Source organism: Poromitra crassiceps, assembly GCF_964638095.1.
Source record: "Poromitra crassiceps genome assembly, chromosome: 21".
Taxonomy (NCBI): Eukaryota; Metazoa; Chordata; class Actinopteri; order Beryciformes; family Melamphaidae; genus Poromitra; species Poromitra crassiceps.
In genome coordinates, this window is record NC_139638.1 from 12775574 (window position 1) to 12787825 (window position 12252).

The window sequence follows — 12252 nt, forward strand, 5'->3', positions numbered from 1 at the left end:
TGTAGGGTCACGCCCCTGTATGTAGGGTCACGCCCCTGTATGTACAAGACGTATGCAGAGTCAATGGGGTCACGCCCCTGTATGTACAAGACAAAGACACATGCACAGTCAAGGGGTCACACTCCTGTATGCACAGTCAATGGGGTCACGCCCCTGTATGTACAAGACAAAGACACATGCACAGTCAAGGGGTCAGGGGTCACGCCTGACTGAAGCTCACTCAAATGTACTTTGTGTGCACTGTGGATAAAATGTCAGTGAGCCTCAGTCAGCTTGTACATACAGGAGTGGGACCTCCTCTACCTTGCGTTTTTGCCCAACTTTCCAGAGCTACTATGAGGAAGAGGTCTTCCAATCAACATTATCATTGCTAAGTAGCAAATAGGGTTAGACTAAAAAAAGTGAACTGTCCCTTTAAGGTATTCATAACTAATACAAGCAAGCAAACAGTTCATAAAGACGTTTTGGGATTGTAACAAAAAAATCAAAAAAGCAGGGAAAATGACTTGCTCTACTCTTACCTGTGATGAATAGCCTGACCAGAAAGGAAAACCTGGTCAGCCTCCTGCAAGCACATATTCCCCTGCGCAGCCAGGCCATAGATGATAGCCTACCAAAAGAAAAGTTCATTTAACACATTCACTGCCAGCCATTTTTTTTTTACTGTAGGTAGGTTCTGCCAGAGGGTTTTTTTGAGGATTCTGGCTCATCTTTCAAGACCCGAGGATTCTTTTCTGCTAAGATTTTGTGAACACACAATATCTCAAAATAACTAATAGAATGTGTGCTTTCTCTGTCTAAAAGAGTTAGTTTGTAGAGTTAGTAGTTATGTAAGCATTAGCAGTTGAATACAGCATGGTTTCAGCGTCAGAAAAATTATTCAGAGATAAACGGCTTTTTGTGAAATTCGATAGAACAGTCACTTTAACCATTCATTTTTGGCGTCAGTAAGACCTAAACAATAGTTTTGAACAGTAATTTCCTCCATAACAGCAGGAAACTCCCCTCTGCTTCCAACTCCTCCCTCCGTGGGCGTTCTTCTTGGCTGCAGCCAGCGGCCGTGTCACAAGCTTGTCACCAGTCTCACTGCTTTGCTGCTGCTGTGCGGCTGTGCCTGTCTGGGCGGCCGCTCTTTGAGGAAGTCTGGTTGGACTCGCTCGCTTCTTGGAGTTTTGGTTGAAAGCTTTGATTAAGCTTTTGCGATTCTGGTCATATTTATGCTGCGTGTTTCAAAGTGTGTTCCATCCGTGATCTATTATGCAAATTTGCAATCCCCCACAGCCAGGACCCAGGCGAAAGCGAAAGCGTTTTCGCCCCATCCATTTTCATGATAATGGCTTCCATGCTGCTGTCTTGGCTTGCTTGGCTCTCAATAGTCTGAGCACCGTCTCCACTCAGTGGGTCGGCGGAATGGATTGCACACGCCCGGCGGCTCTAACACTATAATAGGAGATGCAAAAGGGCCAGATCAACGATCCACCGTCAAAAAAAAAAAATCGATTTTTTTTGACGTGTTAACACGTCGTTGGCAGTCAACAGCTGGATTCTGAAAACGTGTTAACACGTCATTGGCAGTGAACGTGTTAAATGGCTTTTTTTTTATTATCTATAATTCCAGTACTGTCTGTGTGTCTGTCTGCAATGTGGACAGGAGTGATCTATGTGATGTCATGAGTGAGTGATGTGAGTGATGACTGATGATGTCATCAATAATCTGTGTGTCTGTGTGTCCGTCCGCATGTATTGGTTTGTACTCAACAAAATTATGTAACAATTGCTCAAGTGACATCACTAATGACATTGTGACATCGTAAGTGCGCAGTGAGTGATGTCATCAGTCATCTATATCATGTCGTGAGTAAATTTGTGTGTGTCTGTCTGCAAGGCATTACATGTTATATGCAACTCTGTGGGCCACTCTAGTGTCCCTGTCTGATGTTATCATGTGTGTGTCTGACAAAAAATCATTGCGGTCAAATAAATTGTAGCTTTTTAAACTACAACAGCCGGGACCTGGAGGTGAGCCTTCAGAAGGTCAGGGATCTCAATAGACATGACCTGCTCACTCCCAAATCTCTAAAATTGTATGTGCCACAACTTTTTCTCCGGTGTCGCAGGAAATAAAAAACGCTGTTCTTCTCAGCCACTGGCATATTTTGGGCAGTGACCCCCTGGTGGGACACGCTTTTGCAAATTCCCCCATTTTTGCTCAGAAGCAATCAAGTTTATTGAGCAGACTCAGGGTCCATAAAAAGTACATACAACATTTAAAAAAACACACAGGCACATAAAAGACAAAAAACAGAAAACTCATTGCACAAGGCACTGATATCAATGTTCCGACATATCACAGATGAATTGGCCAATTTCGCCACACACACACACACACACACACACACACACACACACACACACACACACACACACACACACACACACACACACACACACACACACACACACACACACACACACACACACACACACACAGCTCCATTAAGGCCCATGTAGTGGGACAGAAACAGACACAATAGAAATACACAACAATAAGAACTATATACACAACATATATATATAACATATATAATACACACATATATGACAGAACTTAGTGTGAAACACACTCACCCTCTTGGTAGTGATCACTGGGATGCTGCTCTCAGTACTTGGTGTTCCTCTGCTCACGTCTCACCCGGGTTTGTGCGGCGTTGCGACGGGGCTGCGTCATCTTGGCTGTGGGCTTCTTTACTCCATTTCTCACCACAGAAGTCCACGGCGGCGACCTGGGCGTTGGCGTTGGGAGTTGTATGCTCTCTGTAGCCGCTGCATCAGGAGGGTCTAACGCCGTCGTCACCTCCTGTTGACCAGGTCCCGTCTGCTTCTGCACCAGCCGCAGTCCCGAGGTCCAGGACTGTCTGGGGTAGACCTCCTTCCACCGTCCTCCAGCGCTGTCTGTCACCCGGCAATTCACAGCCGCTGTAGCCGCCGTCAGGTCCTCGTTCACGGTCACCTGTGCTTCAATGGCCAGGCTCCTCAGACCAGAAACCTCACTGCTCAGTTGCTCCACTCTACTGAGCAGCGCCGAGGCGTCCATATTGCCAAACAAACCCAACAGGTGGAAGTTTGTCCAAAAAGTGCGAGACAAACATGGCCATGTTCTCCCCAAACTCATGAAACAGGCTCAGGCTCGCCTTGACGTTTTTAGAGTCCTTGTCGCGACCTGTGTGCTTAATTTGAACAGAAAGCCGTTGGACTTCTCAATCCAGTCAGATGCGAAATAGACCCTTCTCACGGGGGCCATTTTGTGTCGAGAAGCCAGGGTAAACACAGGTGCAAGCAAAACACTAATGAGGGTTTCCAACTTCCATGATTGGGATTTGGAAACCCTCATTAGTGTTTTGCTTGCACCTGTGTTTACCCTGGCTTCTCGACACAAAATGGCCCCCGTGAGAAGGGTCTATTGTTTGTAGCCAACAAGACAACTTCATCGTGGCTAAGAATCCTCATTTTGATAGAGATCAAATATAGGCCACACAACAGTTTATGTTTTCATATGAATACATGTGTGCTTGGATACTCGCTATCACTGACTGATATAACACAAAGAAAAGAGCGCCACCTACAGGAAATCAAACATCATCCACAGAAAATTCTACTTGGAAAAATACATCACAGTCCCGCCCACAATGTTTGATTGACAGGTGATCTGTGGGCAGTGCAGAAACACCACAGCAATGAGAGCTAAGCGCGCGCACACACACACACACACACACACACACACACACACACACACACACACACACACACACACACACACACACACACACACACACACACACACACACACACAGCTGCTTTAATAAGTCCTGTCTACTTGAGCTTACACAGCTCAGCAGTGTCTCCAGTGTTAAACAACCACAGTCCAGGATGGAGAGGCTGAGTGAATGTGGTCTGGACTCTGTGGAGGAGAGTCATGGTTTCAGAGACGTTGTAGAAGGACAGAATACCTGCTCTGTGATCCAGGTACACTCCTACTCTGGAGGAGGGAGGGACTGAGATGAGAGTTTGGATACTCTTATGTGTGAAGTAACAACTACTGCTGCCGCAGCCAGACTGTAATGACCAAGACTTGTCATTGTTTCCAAATATACTTTCACCCCCTGTTCTGCTAATATCTTTATATGAGACTGCTATTGAAACAAACCCCCCGCTCCACTCCACCTCCCAGTAACAACGTCCAGTCAGACCCTCTCTACTCAGGACCTGACGGCTGTAAGTGAATCTGTCTGGGTGACTAAAATATCCACTCCTGCATGTTGCTTTTCTGTTCCCCTCAGATAATAACAGCCATGTGTGTGCTGTGTTTGGATCCAGTGTGATCTGACGTGAATATTGTAAGAAGTCAGCTCTGGTCTTGGGCTCTGTCAGAATGTCCTGTAGTTTATCTCTGACCTCTGACACAGCTGCAGTCACATCTTCAAAGTAGCACAGAGGACGGGTATCGATCCTGGGTGAGTCTGTAGATTGACTCAGACGTGACAGCGAGGGGTAACTGTGGAGGAAGTGGATGTGATCCTCTGTGTGTGAGAGCTGCTCCAGCTCAACGTCTTTCCTCCTCAGCTCAGAGATCTCCTGCTTCAGCTTCACCTGAAGTTCTTCAGCCCGACTCACTTCCTCTTTCTGCTGGGATCTGATCTGCTGCTTCACCTCAGAGCTTCTCTTCTCAATGAGACGGACCATCTCAGTGAAGATCTTCTCACTGTCCGTCACTGCTTTATCAGCAGAGAGATTCATAGCCTTCACCTCCTGTTGAAGCACCTTCACGTCTTTCTCTCTGCCCTGGAGTCTCTGCTGGATTTTCTGCCGATTCACCCCGAGCTCTTTCTGCCTCTCTGCCCTTTCTGCTGCAGCTGAGACTGTGTCGTGTCCCTTATGTTCCTCCATGGAGCAGAGATAACAGATACACTGCTGATCAGTACGGCAGAACATCTTCATCACCTCGTCGTGACGAGAGCAGATGTTCTCCTGAAGCTTCACGGTGGCTTCCACCAGCTTGTGTTTCTTAAAGGTAGAGGATTCATAGTGAGGCTGGAGGTGCTGCTCACAGTAAGAGGCCAGACACACCAGACAGGACTTGAGGGCTTTCAGCTTTCTCCCAGTGCAGAAATCACAGCCCACATCTCCAGGTCCAGCATAGCAGCGATCAGGAGGAGCAGCTTGGAGTCCGGTCTTCCTCAGGTCCTCCACCAACTCTGCTAACATGGTGTTTTTCACCAGGACAGGCCTCGGTGTGAAGGTCTGTCTGCACTGGGGGCAGCTGTGGATTTTCTTCTGATCCTCTTCATCCCAGCAGTCTTTAATACAGCTCATGCAGTAGCTGTGCCCACAGGGAACAGTCACCGGATCCTTCAGTAGATCCAGACAGATCGAACAGCACCATTTTCCCCGGTCCAGCTGAATTCCTTGCTGCGCCATTTCACTTCTCAGTGACAGTGAGTCAGATAGTTTCACTTCCTCTGAACTGAAACAAGCTGGGCTCTGCTCCAAACCAAACCTCTGTTGTTTTCTTCATGTTCATGTGCTGATCTGCAGTGAATGTGCTGGTCAGCTCTTGCACTTCACAGCATGTTTACACCTATCTATAAACTGGCAGATCTGTGAAAGGGGAGGAACAGGAAATATGTGGAGAGAATAGAACTGGCTGTGTTTGAGGGAGGGGTTATCAGGCTTTGCTTTATTCCAGGAAGAGGAGCGTTAAAGAGGCAGTGTGTGTTTAAATACAAACTTACAATCAATCTCTCTCCCCCCTTATCCCCCTCACTTTAAGTGCAACATTTCAAAATAAAGTGCCAAAGCCTTGTGGAAATTAACTATTTAGAATGGTTGGTTCTCTCTCTCTCTCTCTCTCTCTCTCTCTGTCTCTCTCTCTCTCTCTCTCTCTCTCACACACACACACACACTTTTGTAAGATATTTTTTACGTAGCTGTAATGGTATAATGAGTCAAAAACAAAACAGTCAAGCATTCAGAAATAATATCCTATGCTCCCCGCTCGGGCCGCGCCGCGTCCAGGGACCCCCATCCTGCGTAGGTCACTGTCGTAAACCTCACCTTTAATAGCCACTGCGACAACTGCTGGGAACACTGGACTGAGAGGAAAGTTTGGCGTCATTTTGGTAAAGTGGGGCAGGTCCTGGACACCCGCTGGAGCGCTCTCTACATGCACGGATGGACTGTCTGCATTCGGTTCAAAGTTCAGATTTCCTTGCCAGTCCTTCAGTGGTTGTACTGTATCAGAATATTTCTCACCAGAATTTATTTTGCCAGTGTATGTACGCATAGTAAGATATAACATACAATGTACAGCATACTCCATTTGTTGAAGTATCCAAAGCACCATTGAAGGTATGAGTAGCAGCCTATATACATTTGAATGGCTTCAGAGGGAATCAAACTAGCAACCTTTTCAGTGCTGTACTCATCAAAGCTTCACAGCACCATGAATGTGTGTGCTTTGACAAATGGGCCATGGCCCAAAAACCTCTTTAAGACACAACTAGGGACTTTTAGTCAAGAGCCCCAACGTTGGTTATATAGTGCCCACAGACTTCAAAAGAAATAAACGTAACAAAAAAAATACAAGAGAGCCGTTAGACTAGCACATGCTTCCTCCTATACATGTGCAGTCGCCAGCTGCTTCTTTTCACCTGACAGTGAAGAGTTTCCCCCGGCAGGACACAGCACGTGGGAGGATCACGCTATTCCCTCCTCAGTTCCCCTCCCGGCTGAACAGGTTGCCCCAGGATACTTACCCTCCCCATCTGCAGACACGGCCAAATGTGCCTGTATGGACCAAGCCGGACGCAACACGGGGGCTCGAACCCGCAAACCTATACTGTTGGTAGGCGCTATACCCAGACACCCAGTACATCTCAAACTTATCTGATGAGAAAAGATGTCTTGGTATAGGGCTAATATCAAAGTCAAGTCAAATTGTCCAGATGTTCTGGAGTGATCTGAGGAGATCCCTGCTGTGATGTTGGGCCATGAGGGTCAAGCTGAGGCTGGGAGTTAATTGAAGTGGCACCTTCAGGTCGGTGTCAAATATTGAGAAAAGGCCCGCAGAAGACGGATGCCTCCTCAGAGTCCTCACGCTGCCCTCTGGTGGAGTGGAAGATCCAAAGGCAGCGATAGAGAGGTTACAACAGGCGAGAATTTGAAGCGTCCATTTGGCCCTCGGGGACTCTGGCGGAGATGTACAGCTCTATATATAAGTGGTGTATAGCAGGGGGGAAATAAGGACAGGAGAGGACAGAGGAAGAGCTAAGAGGGGACAGGGAGAGGATGATGGGGAGGAGGAGGAGAGAGAGGGGACGGGGAGAGGATGATGGGGAGGAGGAGGAGGAGAGAGAGGGGACGGGGAGAGGGTGATGGGGAGGAGGAGGAGGAGGAGGAGGAGGAGGAGGAGGAGGAGGAGGAGGAGGAGGAGGAGGAGGAGGAGAGAGAGGGACGGGGAGGAGGAGGAGGAGAGAGAGAGAGGAGGAGGAGGAGGAGAGAGCAGCTAGCGGTGCTTTAAGAGACAGATGGTGGAAAGAGGGTTGAAGTGGGCAGAAATATTAGAGGCAACAAAAGCAGGATGGGTTGAATCATGAGCTCAATCTCCTCTCTTTCTCACCTGTATTTCAGCAGAAGCGCTGCTGAACCGCTGCAGTAGATCTCCTCACTGTGCTCCTCGATCCGTCTTTAAAGGAGAAGTTCAGCCAAAAATGAAAGTTCAGCAGGTGGAAGGTTGGGTGAAGTTTTTGAGTCCACGAAGCGTTTGTGAAGTTTTGCTGGAGAACACAGTTACAGCGTTCACCTAACAATCGAAGTGAATGCCGACCAACTGTCAAACTTTCACTTTAAGCTCACGGCTACAGCGAAGATTTCAGCAAAAAAACAGGGTGTTAATGATGTCTTTTCAAGTCAACTTGGCATCACGGGGCTTCTGGAGACTTGAATTACGGCAGACGAGCAGAGCCATTTTTATTGTTTATGTTTATATAATTTTTTTATGTTTTTATTCCTCGCCCCCCCCTCCCAGTGGGTCACCATTCACTTTGAGTGTAAGAGAATGTTTGAACTCTGTTTCCCTATAAAACTGGGGAGATGGGGAGATAACGGGTAGCCTACATAATGACCGAATGTTCATTTTTGGGTGAACTGTTCCTTTAAGGCGTTCCTTTCTTTCTATTCAGATCAACCTCTGCAACAGGACAAACACTACAGACAAATTATGCATGTGCAGGTGTGAGTGTGTGTGTGTGTGTGTGTGTGTGTGTGTGTGTGTGTGTGTGTGTGTGTGTGTGTGTGTGTGTGTGTGTGTGTGTGTGTGTGTGTGTGTGTGTGTGTGAGTGAGTGAGTGATCACATCATTGATAAAGCTTTAGCCAATGTACCTGATACCCTCATATGAGAGACGTGAGAGACAGCTTTGCTGTTACACAGTCGTTCCATCCTCTGTTCTTAGCCAAACTACAGCTTTCATACAGCATCAAAAACCCATCTAAAAATCACTGCTGCCCTCTTGAGGATTCTGGTGTAACAGCATGGAGACAGGGACAGGCCTGGCACGAAGATGTGACACAAGTGAAATAATTTCATATAATAATATAACAAGATTTCAGTGAACAATATAAACGTCAATATCTATATTTTTATATATTATATATATTTTTTTAGATAATTTATGAGACATACTGTACCAGAGCCTCAGTCCAGTCACCATGGAGGAGGATCAGGACCAAACATACTCTACTCTGGAGCCAGACTCCATCTACCAGAGCCTCAGTCCAGCCAGCATGGAGGAGGATCAGGACCAAACATACTCTGGAGTCAGACTCCACCTACCAGTAGGCGGCGCCTGGCCTGCTGTTCAGTGAGTGGCCTGACTGCGAGCACAAGAAAAAAAAAAGAAAAAAATCAGGCCAGGCCAGGCCAGGCCAGGCCACCGGGCATTTGCCCGACGTGCCCGATTATGCAGTCCGCGCCTGCCAGCCACCATGGAGGAGGATCAGGACCAAACACTCTGGAGCCAGACTCCACCTACCAGAGCCTCAGTCCAGCCACCATGGAGGAGGATCAGAACCAAACATACTCTACTCTGGAGCCAGACTCCACCTACCAGAGCCTCAGTCCAGCCAGCATGGAGGAGGATCAGGACCAAACATACTCTACTCTGGAGCCAGACTCCACCTACCAGAGCCTCAGTCCAGCCAGCATGGAGGAGGATCAGGACCAAACATGCTCTACTCTGGAGCCAGACTCCACCTACCAGAGCCTCAGTCCAGCCAGCATGGATCAGAACCAAACATGCTCTACTCTCAGACAGCCTAGACTGTAGAGGAGTGCTGAGATTCTAGAGTTTGTAGTTGTAGGTTTCCTATATTTGATGAATCAACAAGATTATTTGTATTTGTGTGGCGGATGTTAACATTATGTTGCCTGACGCCATCTAGGTTTGTTTTAGAGCCTTTGAACTCTTTTGTGAGAATTATTTTCGAAACTTAAAGTCGAACTGAACCCGTTCGGAGCCCAAGTGACGCGTGGGTCGGAGTCCGTTTCAGACTGAAAACATACAGTAACTGATATGAACCAAAGTGCCCTTCTGGGACATGTATTAAATTGATTGATTGATTGATTGATTGATTGATTGATAACTTGTCTGAGATGACAGGTTGAGAGGCGGGTCATAGTAGCACGTCGGTGATTTTATTTGACAATTCTGGGGACTGGATTGGGCTTTGGCCCAACACTGTTTCCCATGTCCCACGTCAGTAGGTGCTCAAATTCAGTTTTTAAGGCTCTTTAAGCGTGCTTGTCATCTGATGATAGGACTTCTTAATATCCACAACACAAATGGCAGTCTGCGTTCCAGTAGCTCCATAGTCTTTTAAAACAGACGAGTTGGCTTCCGCAATTTTCAAATGCTTCCGCCATACCGTCTGTACTTCGTGGGGGAGAATCATGCACCAACCGGAATGGCAAGTAGAAAGGTGGGTTTTCTGCTCATTAGTCCAATCAGAATCGCAGAAAGGCGGGTCTTCCGCTCTTTAGTCCAATCAAAATCCAATATGCCGCATTTTTCGTGGACACACGTGTCGTGATTGGTCGGATTCCGTCAAACTTTTTTCCTGTCTGAAGGTTTTTTTCCCAACTTCCTTGTGCATGTTCTGGGGGTGTAACGTACAGACTGTATATAGCTGCATTCGCCGGATGTAGATGAAACAGTCTGTTTTAAGAGACCAGTAGCTCCATCAATCTCCTCATCATACCCAAAGCCTGTACCTCCTTTGGTCGTTCCTCTTTTCAGTTCTCTGTTGCATATGACTGGAATCATCTGCAATGGACCTTAAAACTGAACTCAGTCATTCTGCTCTCCTCTTTCAAAAACTCACTACAATCAATATAAGATCATTGCACTTGCTTTTAGCAAGTGCTAAAGCAAGTAAAAAGTAAAAAGTGCTCCTTTAGCAAGTGCTAAAGGAGTTACATTGCGTCTTTGTAGACCTAGAGAAGGCATACGACAGGGTACCAAGAGAGGAGGTGTGGTACTGTATGAGGAAGTCAGGAGTGGCTGAAAAGTATGTGAGAGTAGTGCAGGACATGTATGAGGGCAGTGCGACGGTCGTGAGGTGTGCAGTGGGAGTGACTGAGGGGTTCAAGGTTGGGGTGGGATTGCACCAAGGGTCGGCCCTCAGCCCATTCTTGTTCTCAATGGTGATGGACAGGCTCACAGACGAGGTCAGGCAGGAGTCCCCGTGGACTATGATGTTTGCAGACGACATAGCAATCAGTAGTGAGAGCAGGGAGCAGGTGGAAGAAAATCTAGAGAAGTGGAGACATGCGCTGGAGAGAAGAGGGATGAAAATAAGTAGAAGTAAGACAGAGTATATGTGTGTGAACGGGAGGGAAGATGGAGGGGGGGTGAAGATGCAGGGAGTAGAGGTACCAAAAGTGGAGGAGTTTAGATACTTGGGGTCAACCGTGCAGAGTAGTGGGGACTGTGGCAAGGAGGTAAAGAAGAGAGAGCAGGCGGGGTGGTGCGGGTGGAGAAGGATGACTGGGGTGATCTGTGACAGAAGGGTACCAGCGAGAGTAAAGGGAAAGGTCTACAGCAGGGTAGTGAGACCAGCCATGCTGTACGGTCTAGAGACGGTGGCACTGACAAACAGGCAGGTGGCAGAGCTGGAGGTGGCAGAGATGAAGATGTTACGCTTCTCTCTGGGAGTGACAAGGCTGGACAAGATAAAGAACGATTACATCCGAGGAACCGCCCATGTTGAGCAGTTTGGACAGAAAGTGAGAGAGGCAAGACTGAGATGGTATGGACATGTGCGGAGGAGGGAGGTGGGGTACATTGGGAGGAGGATGCTGGAGATGGAGCTGCCAGGAAAGAGGAGGAGGGGAAGGCCCAAGAGGAGGTTCATGGACGCAGTGAAAGAGGACATGCAGGCAGTGGGCGTGACGGAGGACGATGCAGAGGACAGAAACCGATGGAAACAGATGATCCGCTGTGGCGACCCCTGACGGGAATAGCCGAAAGAAGAAGAAGAAGAAGCACTTGCTTTTAGCCATCTGCTTCTTCATGTATGTCCTTACTGTTTTTAGCCATTTCTTTTTTAATATATGTCACCGTAAATAATGTAATTATTACTCTCTTTTAGGATTGGTATGATGTGTATAATTGTATTATTTGTTTCTATGTGTTTTTTCTTTATGTCCATTTGTTTTCTATTTGCCTTTTATGCTGCCTCTTGGCCAGGTCGTCATTGTAAATGAGAACCGGTTCTCAATTGACCTACCTGGTTAAATAAAGGTTAAATAAATAAAAAATAAAACTAAAAATGTATGTAGGAACTGAAACGTGTTCCACTGTTGCACTCATTGCACAGTTGTCAGTTCAAATGGTTCAAATGTAACATTTTAAATGACATCTTTGTGGGTCAGATCCTTTTCAGTTCAGAGAGATAAGAAAGCTGATATGCTGTAGATACATTTAACCACACAGAAGAGTGGGTGGAAAAGCACAAATTGTGACTGCTATGAGGAAGTGACACATTGTAATCACAGGAAGTATATAATTTAGTTTAAGACGTAGTTCAGACACTTTGACAGTTGAGAGCGAGAGAACAAGACGGATAGATAGATTTAAAGAGACAGAGAAAGAGCAGAATGGCTGAATTCAGACTGACTAAAATCACTTTATGTTTGA

The 12252-nt window shown here is 46.9% G+C and overlaps 1 protein-coding gene across 1 annotated transcript in view; it reads right to left on the minus strand.

The window, feature by feature from the left end:
• The window catches only part of LOC310795256 (uncharacterized protein), a gene marked incomplete at its 5' end in the record, with an annotated part of 12664 nt that extends 7189 nt beyond the window's left edge, over window positions 1-5475 (minus strand). The window contains 2 exons of the mRNA XM_083657314.1: window positions 2693-3068; window positions 3875-5475. Of these exons, the coding sequence (XP_083513440.1) occupies window positions 2693-3068; window positions 3875-5475 (1977 nt within the window). The remainder of the gene's footprint in view (window positions 1-2692; window positions 3069-3874) is intronic.
• Window positions 5476-12252: the final 6777 nt, after the last annotated feature.